Raw genomic sequence first — 16,714 nt, forward strand, 5'->3', positions numbered from 1 at the left:
TTAGCGAATACTGAACCACCCCTGCATTCCTGGAATAAATCCCAGTTGATCAAGGTGAATGATTTTTTAATGAATAACAATGAAGCAGCAGAAAGAAAAATTAACGAAACAATCCCATTTATAATTGCACCCAAAATAACAAAATGCCTAGGAATAAACTTAACCAAGGAGGTGAAAGACCCATACTCCGAAAACTATGAAAACACTGATGAAAAAATTGAAGATGACACAAGTGGAAAGGAAGAGTCAACATTGCTAAAATGTCCATACTACCCAAAGCAATCTCCAGGTTCAATGCAATCCCTATCAAAATACCAACATTTTTCACAGAACTAGTACAAATTACCCTAAAATTTATACTGAACCACAAAAGACTGCAAATAACCAAAGCAAACTTGAAAAAGAACAAAGCTGGAGGTAACACAATCCCAGATTTCCAGATATACTGCAAAGTTATAGTAATCAAAATAGTATGGTGCTGGCAAAAAAACCCACAAAAAACAAAACAGGCACAGAGATTAATGGAGCAGAATAGAGAGCCCAGAAATAAAACCATGCTTCTTTGGTCAATTAATCTTTGACAAAGGAGGCAAGAATATATCATGGGGAAAAAGATGGTCTCTTCAACAAATGGTGCTGGAAAACTGACAGCTACATGCAAAAGAATGAAACTCTACCACTTTCTTACATCATACATAAAAATAAACTTAAAATGGATTAAAGATCTAAATGTGAGACTTGAAACCGCAAAACCCCTAGAAGAAAACACAGGCAGTAATTCCTTTGACACTGGCCATAAAAACATTTTTTCTAGATACATCTCCTCAGGCAAGGGAAACAAAAGCAAAATTAAACTACTGGGACTAACCAAAATAAAGAGCTTTTGCAGAGTGAAAGAAAACATCAACCAAAAATAATATCCAAAATATATAAGGAACTTCTACAACTCAACACCAAGAAAAACAAATTATATTAAAAAATAGGCAAAGGACCTCAGTAAACATTTTCCAAAGAAGACATATAGGTGGTCAACAGACATGAAAAGATGCTCAACATCACTAATCAGAGAAAGGCACATCAAAACCAGTGATATATCACTTTATACCCATCAGAATGGATAAAATAAAAAACACAAGAAATAACAGGTGTTGGTGAGGATGTGGAGAAAAAGGAATCCTGTGTACTGTTGGTGGGAATGCAAATTGGTATAGCCACTGTGGAAAACAGTTCCTCAAATATTAAAAATACAATTACCATAAAATCCAGTAATTCCACTACTGGGTATTTACCTCCAAAAAATTAAAACACTAATTTGAAAAGATATATGCACCTCCTTGTTTCCTGCAGCATTATTTACAATAGAAAAGATATGGAAGCAGCCCATGTGTCCATGGATAGGTGAATGGATAAAGAAGATGTGGTGTATATATATGAAATATTACTCAGGCATAAAAAAGAATGAAATCTTCACATTTGCAGCAACATAGATGGACCTAGGGGATATAATGCTAAGTAAAATAAGTCAGGCAGAGAAAGACAAATACCATATGATTTCACTTATATGTGGAATTTAAAGAACAAAACAAACAGAAAAGAGAAAAACAGAAGAATCAGAATCTTAAATATAGAGAACTAGTCATTGCAGAGGGGAGCTGGGTGGGGGAAGAGGTGAAACAGATAAAGAGAATTAAGAGTACATTATCTTGATGAGCACTGGGAAATGTATAGAATTGCTGATTATACTGTCCACCTGAAACTAATACAAAACTATGTTAATTGTAGTTCAATAAAAAACTTGTGAAAAGAAAAAAAAAGAACTTATAGATAGAATCCTTCCTACAATATCACACAATTCTCTTCCTTAAGTTGAGAACAGTGAACCCAGTTTCACCCTTTTCTTGATGACCAGGGTCACTGTTGCCTGTAGAGTAACGGCTTCAATGGTTATGATCCCTTACTACTGAGCAATTTTTTTTTTTTTTTTTTAGTTTTTATGTTTGCTTTTTATAGCTTTTCTGCCACAGTAATCACTGTTACTTCTTGCTGTTGTCAGTGGGTCTGCCTCTAGCATTGATCTCCGTACTTTTAATTTCTAATGGACTAGGAAATCATTTTGGCTGTAGGCCACCTTTTACTTATTTGCTGAGTTTTGATTAACTACAGCTGTAGCTATATCAAGTAAGTAATGGGTGAAGTATGTAATCATGTCACAGCAGAAAGTCAGGCAATCTTTTCTTTTGTAAAATTTGCTAGAGATGAAAGAATTTACAAGTTTTATTATCTCTGTTGAAAAACAGTTCCTTTTGTCAGGATGACTAAATTATTTATATATCCATTTATAAGATGACAGAGAAGGGGCATCACTATAATAGCAACCATTTACTGAATACTGGCAATATGCCAGGCTCTTTACATGCCAATCTCTTTACATAAATTTCCATCTATCCTCGCAAGGATCACAAATGATAGCTATTATTCCCATGCTGCAGATGAGAAAGCTGAAGCTAAAAGTGGTTCAATTGCAAGCTCAAGATCACAAAGCTAGTATGTGCTGTTTCTGAGATCTGACACCAATCCTGTGAGCTTTCTATCCTGCCTGTCAAGTAGAAATAATCAGTTTACCTATTATAAAACCCAGAGGTGATACTAACAATAATCATGACTTACTGTCTCCACAATTCCATGAAATAAGCACATAATAATTAAGAAGACTCCTAGAGCTTCTTACTCTAAGATGGAGTATAAAAGACCAGGTAGTCTCTTCTGGTTTAAACAGATAAAAATGGACAAAATAGATGAACAACAGTTTTCAGACGCTGGACAGCAGGAAATCCTGCAGATCCATGAAGCTCAAGGAGCCCCACACAAAAGAAACATGAAGAAAAGGACAGCAAGGTGCACTCATCACGAAATTGCTCAAAACCAGTGATAGAGAGTGAATCTTAAAAGAAGCCAGAGAAAAAAGGCAGAGGGGCAAAGATAAGAATGACAACAGATTTCTTGTCAGAAACAATGAAATGAGAAGACAGCGGAGCAATATTTTTCGACTACTGAAAGAAAATAAACTGCCAGTATGTTTTTCAAACACAAAGGCAAAATAAAACACTTTTTTAGACATACAAACACTGAAAGTTCTGTCACCGACAGATCCACAGTTACAAAAAATGCTAAAGAAAGTATTTCAGGTAGGAAGAAAATAATACTAAGTGGAAATATGGATGAGGGAGCACTCAAAATAGGAACCATATGGGGGGCATCTGGGTGGCTCAGTTGGTTGAGTGTCCAACTGTTGATTTCAGCTCAGGTCTTGATCTCAGGGTCGTGAGTTCAAGCCTGGGGTTGGGCTCCATGCTGGGCATGGAATCTACTTAATACAAAAAAAAAATGGTAACCAAATGGGTAAATACGTAACATTGTTTCTTATTATAGTTGACCCTTTAACAACAGGGTTTGACAGCACTGGTCAGTCCACTTATATGCAGATTTCTTACAGTACTGTAAATATATTCTCTCTTCCTTATGTTTTTTTTTTTGAAGATTTTGAGAGAGAGAGCGTGTGTGCACACAAGGGGAGGATCAGAGGGAGAGGGACAAGCAGACTCCATGCTGAGATCAGGACCGGAGCTGAAACCAAGAGTCAGATGCCTAACTGACTGAACCATCCAGGTGCCCTTCCTTATGATTTTCTTAATAACATTTCCTTTCTCTAGCTTACTTTATTATAAGAATACAGCACATAACACAAGTAACATACAAAGTATGCATTAATTGATTGGTTATTGGTAAGGCTTCTAGTTAACAGTAGACTTTAGTAGTTAAGTTTCTGGGGAGTCCAAAGTTATACATGGATTTTCAAGTATGTGGGAGTTAGCACCCCTAACCACCACACTGTTCAAAAGTCAACTGTATTGAAATCTTTAATATAGAATTGACTTTTAAAACAAAAATAACATTGTCTTGTGAACTTTACAACGTATGGAGAAGTACAATGTATGACAACAGTACAAAGGCCTGCAAGGAGAAATACAAATACACTATTGTAAGATTTGTATGATATATATAAAGTGGTATTTTATTACTTGAAGGTAAATTGGGATATGTTAAAGATGTACAACCATATACCATCAATAAATTACTAAAATAGTAAAACAGAGTTATAGATAAAAATTGCAGCAGGCTGAATACTAGCCCCACAAAGATGTCCACATCCTAATCCCTGTGACTATATTACCTTACATGGTAAAAAGGACATTGCAGATGTGATTAAATTAAAGATCACAAGATGGGGAGATTATCCTAGATTATCTGGGTGGACCCAACATAATCAATCACACAGACCTTAATAAGAGTGAGGCAGAAGGATTAAAGTCAATAGTAGATATAGAAGCAAGAGGTTCAGGGACTAATAAATGCAGGTGGCCTCCAGAAGCTGAAAAAGGCAATAGAGCCCTACTGACCTTCATTTTAGACGTCTCATCCCCAGAACTATAAAAGAATAAATTTGTGTCATTTTAAGCTATTGCATTTGTGGTAATTTTTTACAGCAACAATAGAAAACTAATACAGAAGGCAGAGATGATCAGATTGATGAGAAAAAAGCAAGACCCAGTTATATGCTGCCTACAAGAAATCCACTTTAAATATAAAGACACAAATAAAAAGGATGAAAAACTTTATCACTCTAACATTAATCAAAAGAAAGCTGGAATGGCTATACTATCAAGGTAGATTTTAGAGGAAAGAATATCACCAGGGATCATGGAGATCATTTCATAAGGACAGAGGAACCAATTCATCACAAAGACATAACCGTCCTAAATGTTTATGCAACTAACAACAGTGCTTCAAAATAGATGAAAGAAAAACGGATAGAACTGTAAGGAGACAGACAAGCCCGCAGTTAGAACTGGAGATTTCAATACCCTTCTCTTAATAGAACAAGTAGGAACTCACATAGAAGACTTGAATAACCCCAACTTGACCTAACTGAAATTTCTGTAGCATCCAACAACAGAAGAATGCGTATCCTTTTCACCAAAATGCATATCCTTACAGGGGAATACATTTTTTTTTTTTTTAAGATTGTATTTATTTATTTGACAGAGAGAGACACAGCCAGAGAGGGAACACAAGCAGAGGGAGTGGGAGAGGGAAAGCAGGCTTCCTGCAGAGTGGGAGCCAGATGTGGGGCTTGAACCCAGACCCTGGGATCATGACCTGAGCTGAAGGCAGATGCTTAACGACTGAGCCACCCAGGCACCCCAGGGGGGAATACATTCTTTTCAGCACAATGCATATTCTTTTCAAATGCATAAGGAACACTTACCAAGACAAACCATATGTATACCATAAAACTATAAATTAAAATTACTCAAGTCATGCAAAGTATGTTCTCTGATCACAATGGAATGAAAAACTAATAACAGAAAGATATCTGAAAAACACCAAAATTTACAAGCTAAATGATACACATCTAAGTAACCCAACAAGTCAAATAAGAAATAAAAAGGGAAATTGGAGTTGAAGGTTTATATGGGAATTCTGAACTTCTTTCAGAAGTCTTTAGGTCTAATATCTCAAAAAAATTTAAAGTTAAAAATTAGTAAATTTCATTCATTGTGAATGAATGAAAATGAAAACACAACCTATCAAAATTTGTGGGATTCTGCTCAGGTTGTACTGAGAGGGATATTTATAGCACTAAACACCTATAAGAAAATAAGAAAGGACTTCAAAGAAACCACCTCAGCTTCCACCTTAAAAAACTATAGAAAGAACAAAGTAAACCTCAAGGAAACAGAATAACATAAAGATTTCAGAGCAGAAATCAATGAAATAGAAAACGGAACCCAAGACAGAAAGATCAATGAGATCAAGAGCTTTTTTTGTTGTTCTTTTTTGAGAAGATCAATAAAGTTCACCAATATGCAGCCAGACTGATCAGAAAAAAAGAGACACACACAATTTACCAATATCAGGAATGAGAGAGAGGATATAACCGAAGATTCTACAGATGGTTGGTTTACCATTAGAAAAAAAATAATTCACCATATTAACTAAAAAAAAAAAAAAAAAAAGCCATATGATTATCTCAATAAACTCAGAAAAAGTATTTCTGCAAACTCAACATCCATTATTTAAAACAAAAACAAAAACCAAACAAAGCACCACGACCTCTCAGCAAATTAGGAACAGATCCGAAAAAGGAGATCCAGGAAAAACTTACAACTAACATCATACTCAATGGTAAAAGTCTGAATGCTTTCCCCCTGAGATCAGGGATAGGCAAGGAGGTCTACTCCTAGTTTTCTGCTCAACATTATACTGGAGATTCTAGCCAAGACAAGAAGAAACAGAGGCAAAGATAGTGAAATGGAGAAGGTAAAAACGGTCTTTATTGCAGATGAAATGATAACACATGCAGACAATCTTAAGAAATCTACAAAATAGCCACAAAGAAGTGAGCACAGCAAGGTTGCAGGACACAAACTCCACCTCAAAACAGATGGTATTTCTACACAGGAGCAACAAACAAATGGAAATCAAAACTAAAAACCAAGTACAATGGCATCAAAAAATAGGACATAGTTAGGGGTAAATTTGACAAAAGATGTGCAAGACTTGCATACTTAGAACTACGAAACACTGTTGAGAGAAACTGAAGAAAACCTAAATAAACAGGGAGACATACCATGTTTACAAATCAGAAGCTTATGCCATTAAGATGCCAGTTCTCCTTACAGTGATCTATAGTTTTAGTCCAATCCTTTTTTTTTTTTTTAAAGATTTTTATTCATTTATTTGAGAGAGAGAGAATGAGAGAGAGCATGAGAAGGAGGAAGGTCAGAGGGAGAAGCAGACTCCCCGCCGAGCAGGGAGCCCGATGCGGGACTCGATCCCGGGACTCCAGGACCATGACCTGAGCCGAAAGCAGTCGCCCAACCAACTGAGCCACCCAGGCGCCCAGTTTTAGTCCAATCCTAATCAAAGTCCCAGAAGGCTTTAAGAAAAAAAAAAAAAAAGGAAATTGATGACCTAATTTTAAAACTATATGGAAATGTAAAGGACTTACAGAATAGGCCAAAACAATTTTGGAAAGAAAGGTAAGGTCAGAAGACTTAAATTACCGGCTGTCAAGTCTTACTATAAAGCTATGGTAATCAATACAGGTTGGTCTCAGTGAAAAAAACAGACTTATATCAACAGAAGAGAACTGGAAGTCCAGAAACAGACCACCATTTATAAGACCAGTTGATTTTTGACAATAGGAGCAAGGCAATTCAATGAGGAAAAGATAACATTTTCAACAAATGATGGAAAAAAAATGAACCTCTACTCCTTCCTCACACTACACACAAAAGGTAACTCAAAATTTATCATAAACCTACATGAAAAACTTGAACTATAAAACATCTAGAAGAAAACATGGAAATTCTTAGTTCTTGTTTTAACAATTATTTTTTTAACATAAGATGCAAAAAGCATCACATTCAAAAGGAAAAACTGATAAACTGTACTTCATTAAAACTAAGTTTACTCTTTCAAAGACACTGTTAAATGTCAAAAATGAAAAGGTAAATCCCGTTTGAGTAGAAAGTACTACAAAACATGTATCTGACAAAATATATAAAGATTTCCTACAATACAGCAATACGAAGACAAAACAAGAAATGCTCGCACAATTTTCCAAAGAAGATATACACATGGCAAATAAACACATGAAAATATGTCCAGGGGCACCTGGGCGGCTCAGTGGGTTAAGCGGCTGACTTTTGCTTTCAGCTCAGGTCATGATCTCAGGGTCCTGGGATCAAGCCCCACAATGGGCTCTGCACTCAGTGGGTTGTGTGCTTGAGGATTTTCTCTTTCCTTCTCCCTCTGGCCCCCCTCACACTCTCTTTCTAAACATAAATAAATCTTAAGAAAATATGTCCAGTATTTCTGATCAGGAAAATGCAAATAAAAACCACATTAAGATACTACTATATGCTCATTTGAATGGTTACCATTTAAAAGATTAACCATACCAAGTGTGAGAAGCGTGTGAAGTTAAGGGAACTCTCATGCATAGCTGGACGGAATGTTAAATGCTACAGCCACTTTATAAAAGTTTGGTAGTTTCATAAAAAGTTTAACATACACCTACCATAACACACAGACACTCCACATCTAATTCTTTTCTCAAGAGAAATAAAAGTATATATTCACACAAAGACTTGCATGTGAATGTTAATGATATAGCTCTATACATAACTGCCAAAAAATGAAAACAACCCAAAGTCCATCAACTAGTGAATGGATTTATAAGCTTGGCATACCCATACAATGGAATACTAATCAGCAATAAAAAAAAAATCAAACTATTGATAAACACCCCAACATGGATGATTCTCAAAATACTTATGCTCAGTAAAAGACATAAGATAAAAAAGAGCATATACTGTACGATTCCATTTATATAAAATTCTAAAAAAAATGGGAAATAGCCTATAGTGACAAAACAGAACAATGGTTGTCTGAAGATAGGGAAGGGGAGGAGGGGGGGATGGATTGTAAAGGAAAATGAGGAATCTTGAAGGTGATGGATGTTCATTATCTCGATTGTGGTGATGGTTTCAGGAGATTTTATTTGTCAAAATTCGGTAATCTGTGTACTTCTAACATGTGCAGTTTACTGCACATCAATAATACTCAATAAAGCTGTAAAACAAAGTACTTAGTGCAGTAAGCCCTCCATAAATACGATTGTTTTAAAGATTTTATATATTAATAACAAACAGGAAAAAAAATGAAGAACCCAGATTATTTACTTCAAGGAGAATGTATTACTTACATTGTTCTCTCCAGTTCAGAAATGGGCGGAAGAACAAAACCTCAGAACCCTGAGGTACCAAAAAATCTCACTCCCCTCCAAAGCACAGAGAATCCACCCAGCCATAAAAATGTAACAACAATAAGCAACTAAAAAATAATAAAAAAAAACAAACCTAAAAATGCACAATCACAAGAGAATGCTACAACATTAAGAGAAAGAAACCACAGATGTCCAATGCTAACTTGAGGAGTTGGGAGAAAGCTCCAACGTTTCCACAGCACTGGGGATTTATATTCTAGTGTTCCAAAGGAATAACTTTACAGTTCTCCTATACCTCTTTCCAGATAAGCAGTCTCCTGATTAATCCTTAATTAACAGATGCCCAAGGCAGAGGGACAATAATTATTTACATCGAAAATTATATTGAGTGCTTAACTAAGTATGAGGCATTAATTTAATCCTCATTACAATCCTATGAGCAAACTGAGGCACAGAGGACATAGTTACCTGCCCGGAGACATAACCAGTAAATGACAGAGGCCAGAGTCAAAACCAGACAATCTGACACTTAAGTCTGTGTTCTTTACCACAAAACTATCCTATTATGTGTTCACATACTAGAAGAGACATGTTTTTTTACTTTACAACATGCTGATGATGAAGCCTGTATGTTAGCACTATGTTCTTTCCCCTAAAACCCTAAGATGCCTCACGAGGATATCATAAGAATTGGATTAGGATACAAATGACGTAGTTTCAGCTAGAAGACATTTTATAAATTATTACAATTTCTTTAAAAAGTAATTCTATTAGCTCAGAAACCACTAAAATGGAATCCTTAAAATAGATCACTCCTTTTGCCTTTATTAAGTTTTATGATTAATTTAGTACCTCTAAATGAAAGTGGTTTTACATATTGAAACATTCTTTATAGGAAAAAGAAATCTATTTGATTTTTAGTACCCAACATTTCTTTTTAAGGCAAATTCCTTTCCTGCAATATAGGACACTAAGAATTAATTTTGCTTCTACAGAAACAGATAAGACAAATACACATTTCTTACAGAACAATTTACCTGGAAATAAATCTTTATATTTAGAAAAAAGAGCACAAAACTTTTTAATAATCAATGCTGCACAATTATTCATTTTCACTATTAAATGACATATTTAGTTGGTTAATTAGATACATATACATTAGTCAACGTTTTATTTTCCCATAGAAGACATTATTGAACACCTGCTACATGCCAGCCACAGTTACATGTGGTAGACAGAACAGAGAACAAAACACACAAAAATCTCCATGACCTTGGCACTGACATTCCAGAGGGGTAAGACAGACAACAAGTAAGAAAATATAGTGTATCAGATGATCAATCTAATGAGACAAATAAAACAAGGCAGGGGTTAGGAGTGCAGGGTCTTGGTGGGGCAGCTGAAAAGAGAAGCGTGTAGTTGCCTTTTAAATAGTCTGTCTTCAAAGAGCTTAGATGAGATTAGGAAAAGAGAAAATGTAAATTCAGGTGGGGATGAACAGAAATTTGATTCACCTCCTTGCCTCATGAGAAAGAATTATGTATAACAGATGGTAAGATTGAGGGTTAGGAAGTCTCTTCAAGTGCAAAAATGTCAGATGAGTATTCCCCATGTCCAGAAAGGGCTAGATGAAAAAACCTAAAGGGAATTACATAGTGTTATTCAGCTTCTTTTCATTACCTCATGATCTCACCAAAAATAAGATATTCCCACTTTCACCTCTAAGTGAGATACAGTTCTTCAAAGAAGAAAGTAGTTCAAAGCAAAAATCACTATTAAAATTCCACATCAAGGAATATGTACCGTATGAGAATCCCAAAATAGTTATAAATCTGAAACTAATTCTGTCAATAGAGTGGTAAAATTAGATAAAACTAAATATTATATAATTTTTTTAAAGCATAAAACAAAATGTAGCCCAATAAGAAGAAAGAAATCACTAGGTTTCTTTAAAAAAAAAAAAAAAAAAAAAATCAGTTGCATGCATACAAGGCCCTAGATTTTCAAACAAATTTCCTCAAACTGTTCTGGTAGAAATGAAACCTTTTTCAATTATTGCACATACAAGCATTAGACTGTACTAATTTTAAACCAATTTGTCTCTTGTGTGAAAGTAATAATGCAGATAACTTTTATTATTCTGTTGGACTCACAAAATAAATTGCTATTCATCTAAGCCAAAGGCTAAGGGCTCTTCTAAAGTTTTAGAATTACAGAGGAATCAAACAAAGGCCCTTTAGTCATTAAGTGCCCCCCTGTGAAGAATTGCCTTTACAAAATCCCTGACATAATGGGTTTCACTGTTTGCCACCATTTAAAAAATATAAATCCCTCCTTATTTTAAATCCACATCAGCCTCCCTCATTTCCCACCTATTAGTATTAGTTCTTTTTTTAGAAATCAAAATAAGCTATCCTCTTCACTGCCACCTTTTCAGAGACAGCTATGAATCCCCTCATCCAAGGCTCCTCTTCTCCAACTGAAACATGCCCAGTTCCCTCAAATATTTCTCATATAACAATGGCACCTACTGTTTTAAAGATGCATGTATCACTTCATTCAAACCTCATCTTAAATCTATGTGTACAGTGGTACAACTTCATTTCTTCACTTAAGTTCTTACCAAACGCTTAAGCTTAACAATTAATCTCTTTATTTTTTTTTTTAAAGATTTTATTTATTTATTTGAGAGAGAGAATGAGACAGAGAGAGAGAGCATGAGAGGGGGGAGGATCAGAGGGAGAAGCAGACTCCCTGCTGAGCAGGGAGCCCGATGCGGGACTCGATCCAGGGACTCCAGGATCATGACCTGAGCCGAAGGCAGTCGCTTAACCAACTGAGCCACCCAGGCGCCCCAACAATTAATCTCTTTAAAAAGCATATGTTTTCTCCATTTTTTGCTTGTAGAAATGATTTTCTGAATCTAAATGAAGTTCTCATAAATCATGCCAGTAACTAAGTCATTATTGGCATTATTTACTTATTTTTGAAGGAATGGGCCAGAACATGCATGGCTATTAAAAAAAAGATCACACAAAGCAACAAGTTTGTCTAGCATTGACGCATAACGCAGGTTTATTCAGGTAGCGGTCAACAGACCATGCTGGGATGCTTGCTAGAAATGCAATTCCTGGGGCACCTGGTTGGCTCAGATGGTTAAGCATCTGCCTTCAGCTCGGGTCATGATCCTAGGCTCCTCGGATCAAGCCCCGCGTCAGGCTCCTGGCTCAGCAGGGGAGCCTGCTTCTCCCTCTCCCTCTCTCTCTACCTCTGTGTCTCAAATGAATAAATAAAATCTTAAAAAAAAAAAAAAAGAAACGCAACTCCTAGGGGCACCTGGGTGGCTCAGTCGTTAAGCATCTGCCTTCAGCTCAGGTCATGATCCCAGGGTCCTGGGATCAAGCCCCGCATGGGGCTCCCTGCTCAGTGAGCCTGCTTCTCCCTCTCTCCCTCTGCCTGCTGCTCTCGCTGCTTGTGCTCTCTCTGTCAAATACATAAATAAAAATCTTAAAAAACAAACAAAACAAAAACAACAAAAACTCAAAAAGTTTAAAAAAAAAAAAATGCAATTCCTAGACCTCTCCAAACTATGGAATCAGAATCTCTGGAAAGGGGTTCGGAGATCTGCAGTTTGAAGAGCAACCTATATAATCCTTGGGATATCCTGAGGTTTAAGAATCATGGCCTGAAGATTTAAATCGTTTTTTTGCCTCCTAAAGAAGACATTTTAAGTATCTTACCTGTAATCCAGGAATAAATCGACTATCCTTTTCAACCACCAAAAGTTCAGCAACATTGGCATTGAGAATGGATCTTGTGATTCCCCCTGGCCCAGGGCCCACTTCATAAACATAAGCATTTGTCAGATTCCCAGCTTTCCTTACGATTTTATCTAGAAAAAAGAATGTTTTAATTGTCTTGATAAATTTCAATGTACAAAATTTAACAATAATCTCCATAAATTCTTATCAACCATTACTCAACTAATCCTTTACACCATATTTGTCTGATTATTTAACTCTTAACCTAAACCAATATATAGTGGCCGTTCCCTATTCTACCACAACAGTTTATCTGTATCGTCAGTCCCTTAACAAAAATAGGATTATCATAACAAACTTCCTAACTTAAATATAGTTAATACCGTATTTTCTATCTGTTCCTCCACCAAACCAATCAATTATATAGTTAATACTGTATTTTCTATCTGTTCCTCCACCAAACCAATCAATCAATTCCTAAGAACTGACCAGGTGAGCATGCACCATCTCTCTATAGTTGCCAAATACTGAATATTTGAGTAAGTAAAACTAGTTTTACATTCAGAATTTCCAATGCTGCTAGTTTGAAATCCCAAAGCAAAATAGTGTTGGTAGTTTCATTTTTACCTACAGACATCTAGTTGGTCAATAAGGCCACAGCAACAAGTTCTTACCTACTTGTTCCTTCCTACTCTACTCATAGGACTAGCAGAAATTTAGATTCTTGGTAATTTTTAGGAAAAAGTTAAACTTACCAGTGGAGGTGTTTAAAGCTTTGCAAATATGCAAATTGATATGGAAAAGTTAGTATTTTAAATTAATCAACCTCTAAGTTAACAGAGCTTAAGAAATCATGAAAAATATTGAGGATTCATTGCAACCAATTATCACTTCTGGAAAAACATAATGGGCTGGTCTTACCGACTGAGATACTAAAATCCAAGTAACTGGGCCTCCTGCGATAGTGGAAATTTAGCCACTGAAAACATACCAGCACTTCTTTGCCGTGTTCAGAGATGTATACTACCATTTTTGTAGGCTTAAAGGCAAAAATAATTGTCTTTTTTTTTTTTTTAAGATTTATTTTAGAGAAAGAGTGAGGGGGAGGGGCAGAGGGAGAAGGAATCTCAAGCAGACTCCCCGCTGAGCGTGGAGCCCCATGCTGGGCTCAATCTCACCACCCCAAGATCATGACCTGAGCAGAAATCAAGAGTGGGACACTAAACCGACTGAGCCACCCTAAAATAGTTTTGTCTTTTAACTGGTGCTGGGAGGGAATTAGTAATATGCTCACCAACCATTTGTTTTAGGTGCTTTACATGCTTTCTCACTTGCATCTCACAATTCTTCCAATCCTTCCAACACATTAAGAACTACTATCCCAATTTAACTTCTCTGAACTTTTCAATTTCCTTGTCTATTGTTTGATTTGCGCAAGGTCATCTAGAAAGCAAATGGAGGAGAAGGGACTCCAGCTCAGGTGTAAATTCTAAAGCAATCCTTCCTCCACTCCAGAACAATGCCTTTTAGAAGGAATAGAATTGATACCTTAAGCACAGGCATTATGAATTTAATATTCTCATTTTCCTAAATGGAGAGCTAGTATAGTTGAGAGGTCAGGGGCTCTGCCCTCAAACTTTTCAGGCACATTCAAATACAAATGAGTATCAAAAAGGCACTGTCAATTCAGGAAGCATCTGCTCCCACCTGAGCTTCTCACCTCAGACAAATACTTTAATCTCCCTTCCCTTGGGTTCCCGAATTTACTCCTGAGAGTGAATAAAGGCGCACACATGATACTATAAATGAAGGATTTTTTTCTACATTAAAAATATAAAGACCTGTATTTTCCGTCTTAAGAATGGTGCTTTATACCTGCAAAATGTGACTAACGACTTGCAGACAAGGCTGATTCTAGTTACTCCTAGAACTAAAGAATTTTAGAGGTGGGTAACCCTTTAAAGTTCTTGCAGTAGGGGCTTTCCTCCAATTAACAAGTGAGAAACTGAAGCTTAGTTAAGCTATTTTACCCAAAATCATATTTCTACCAGCAGAATAAAGACTCCACATCCAAGAAATAAAACATGTTATTCATGGTTTGTGGACTATACTTCATTTAACTGAAAATGAACTTTTTGGGTATGATTTACTGATCTTTTCAGCTTCTCATGAGGGGCCAAAGTGGAATTAAATATGAAAACCTCAAATACAGTAAATACTCCAACAGTAAATTAGTGGACATACTTACAATACATGTTATTCTTGCAACCTCACCTTTTAGAAGAAAGTATCACCAAGAAATGGGGGCAGCGGTTAAGCGAATGCGTGTGTCTGTCAAAACTCACCAAACTGTGCTCTTTTAACTGGGTCATTTTATTGCACGTAAATTTTGCCTCATAAAAGTGACTTAAAATAAAGGGTGGAAATGTAAACTCACTAAAAATGTAAGCTCCCTGACGACAGGCCTGGCCTTGTTCACTCCCGAACTGCATCTCCAGTACCAGCACATTGTAGCTTGTCTGATACGTATTTACTGAATATTTGCGCCTCGAGGGTTTTGGATTCAACAAGTAAACGTTTAAATAACGTAATCCCACGAGTGATTCTTTCTCGACGTGTTATTGAAAAACTCCCCGCACTAATTTAAATTCTGGTAGCTTTAAATTGCATGGAAAACAAAACTAGTCACACATGCAGTACGCTTTCAGTGCTAACACACCGAGATTCGAATTTCCACAACCGCCTTTCATGATGCGCGACCCCTGCCTCCCCTAGTGTCTGCTCGACGTCTACATAACCTGCCTTCCCTCGCCCGCAGCAAACGCCCGCGAGCACGCCATTCTGCGGGCGAACAACTCATTCCACGCGTCTCCGGGGCGGTGCTCCGGGTTCTTTCAGCACAAAGCGGTAGAAGGACCTGACCTGTGGCCCGCTGCACACTGCCTGACACCAGACACCCGCCCACAGGGTCCGCGCGAAACCCCCGGCCCACGTCCCCGGAGATGAGGGGGAGCACTGAGAAGACAGCCAGCCACCTGTCAGCTTCAAGTCCAGGAGAAAATTCTGGGATAGCTGCTTCGCTGCTTGCAGCCTGAATAACTTAATGATTTCTCGAATCGTGGGCAACGGCGGGAGACGAAAAGCGCTCAGCGTCCCAGAAGCAGCCATAACGCCCCGCGGAACCGTCCAAGCCTCACCGCGGACTTTTAGCGCTGCTCTTAAATCATCCACGGAAGGAAAGGGGGGCGGGAGCGGGGAGCATTAAGGCCCACCTCCGAGCCGACCTTATTGGTCGGATATACCTCGCCGGAAGCGCAGTGGACAGACAGGAAATCTGGGCGCACCCAGAGCGCATGCGCTGCGTCTCGCTAGGCGCAGTGCAGGCTGGGTACGCGCTGCTTTTCGCCCTTCAGGGTGTGGAGGCGCGGGGAGGGCGGGGTCTCTCCTGGGTGGGCGGTGGCCAGAGCGGCCCCGGGGGCGGGGCGAGGCGGGGCCTGGACAGGAACGCGGAGGGGCGGAGCAGAGGACCGAGGAGCCTAGCAACACCCTTGTGCATTCTCCCGGCGGATAGACGTGCCTAATTTACTCTCTGGATAATTGTGGGAAAGCTAATGATAGAGGCAACGCTATTGGTTGCTAACGATTTTCTCTTATGGTAGATGTTTTTAGAACGTTAGCATTGTAGGTGCCGGATGGCAGGTTTCTAACTTCTTTCTTCCTTAGTTTTTCACCTGTAAAATGGACATATCTATCTTTTTTTTTTTTTTTTTTTTAAAGATTTTATTTATTTATTTGAGACAGAGAGAATGAGATAGAGAGAGCATGAGAGGGAGGAGGGTCAGAGGGAGAAGCAGACTCCCTGCCGAGCAGGGAGCCCGATGCGGGACTCGATCCCGGGACTCCAGGATCATGACCTGAGCCGAAGGCAGTCGCTTAACCAACTGAGCCACCCAGGCGCCCCTGGACATATCTATCTTAAAATCGCAAGGACTAAATGAGAGAAGTCGTCTGGTGTGCAGATTCAGAACATAGTGCAATGCATGGCATACGTTAAGCCCGTAATCAATGGTGGCCGTTACTACCGTAATGATCTAGTGGA

The 16,714-nt window shown here is 37.8% G+C and overlaps 1 protein-coding gene across 2 annotated transcripts in view; it reads right to left on the reverse strand.

Moving 5' to 3' along the window:
* Nucleotides 1-15,857, reverse strand: part of TFB1M (transcription factor B1, mitochondrial) — a 66,886-nt gene extending 51,029 nt beyond the window's left edge. The window contains exons 1-2 of one of the 2 annotated variants that reach the window (XM_064598266.1): nucleotides 15,651-15,857; nucleotides 12,595-12,746 (exon numbers count right to left, since the gene is read on the reverse strand). In XM_064598266.1, the coding sequence (XP_064454336.1) occupies nucleotides 12,595-12,746; nucleotides 15,651-15,783 (285 nt within the window). In that variant the 5' untranslated portion in view covers nucleotides 15,784-15,857. The remainder of the gene's footprint in view (nucleotides 1-12,594; nucleotides 12,747-15,650) is intronic. The other variant, XM_045865793.3, reaches the window with a different exon arrangement.
* Nucleotides 15,858-16,714: the final 857 nt, after the last annotated feature.

This window comes from Mirounga angustirostris, unplaced genomic scaffold, assembly GCF_029215605.1.
Source record: "Mirounga angustirostris isolate CCGP_5_RB_7025 unplaced genomic scaffold, mMirAng1.0.hap1 SCAF_8, whole genome shotgun sequence".
NCBI classification, from domain to species: domain Eukaryota; kingdom Metazoa; phylum Chordata; class Mammalia; order Carnivora; family Phocidae; genus Mirounga; species Mirounga angustirostris.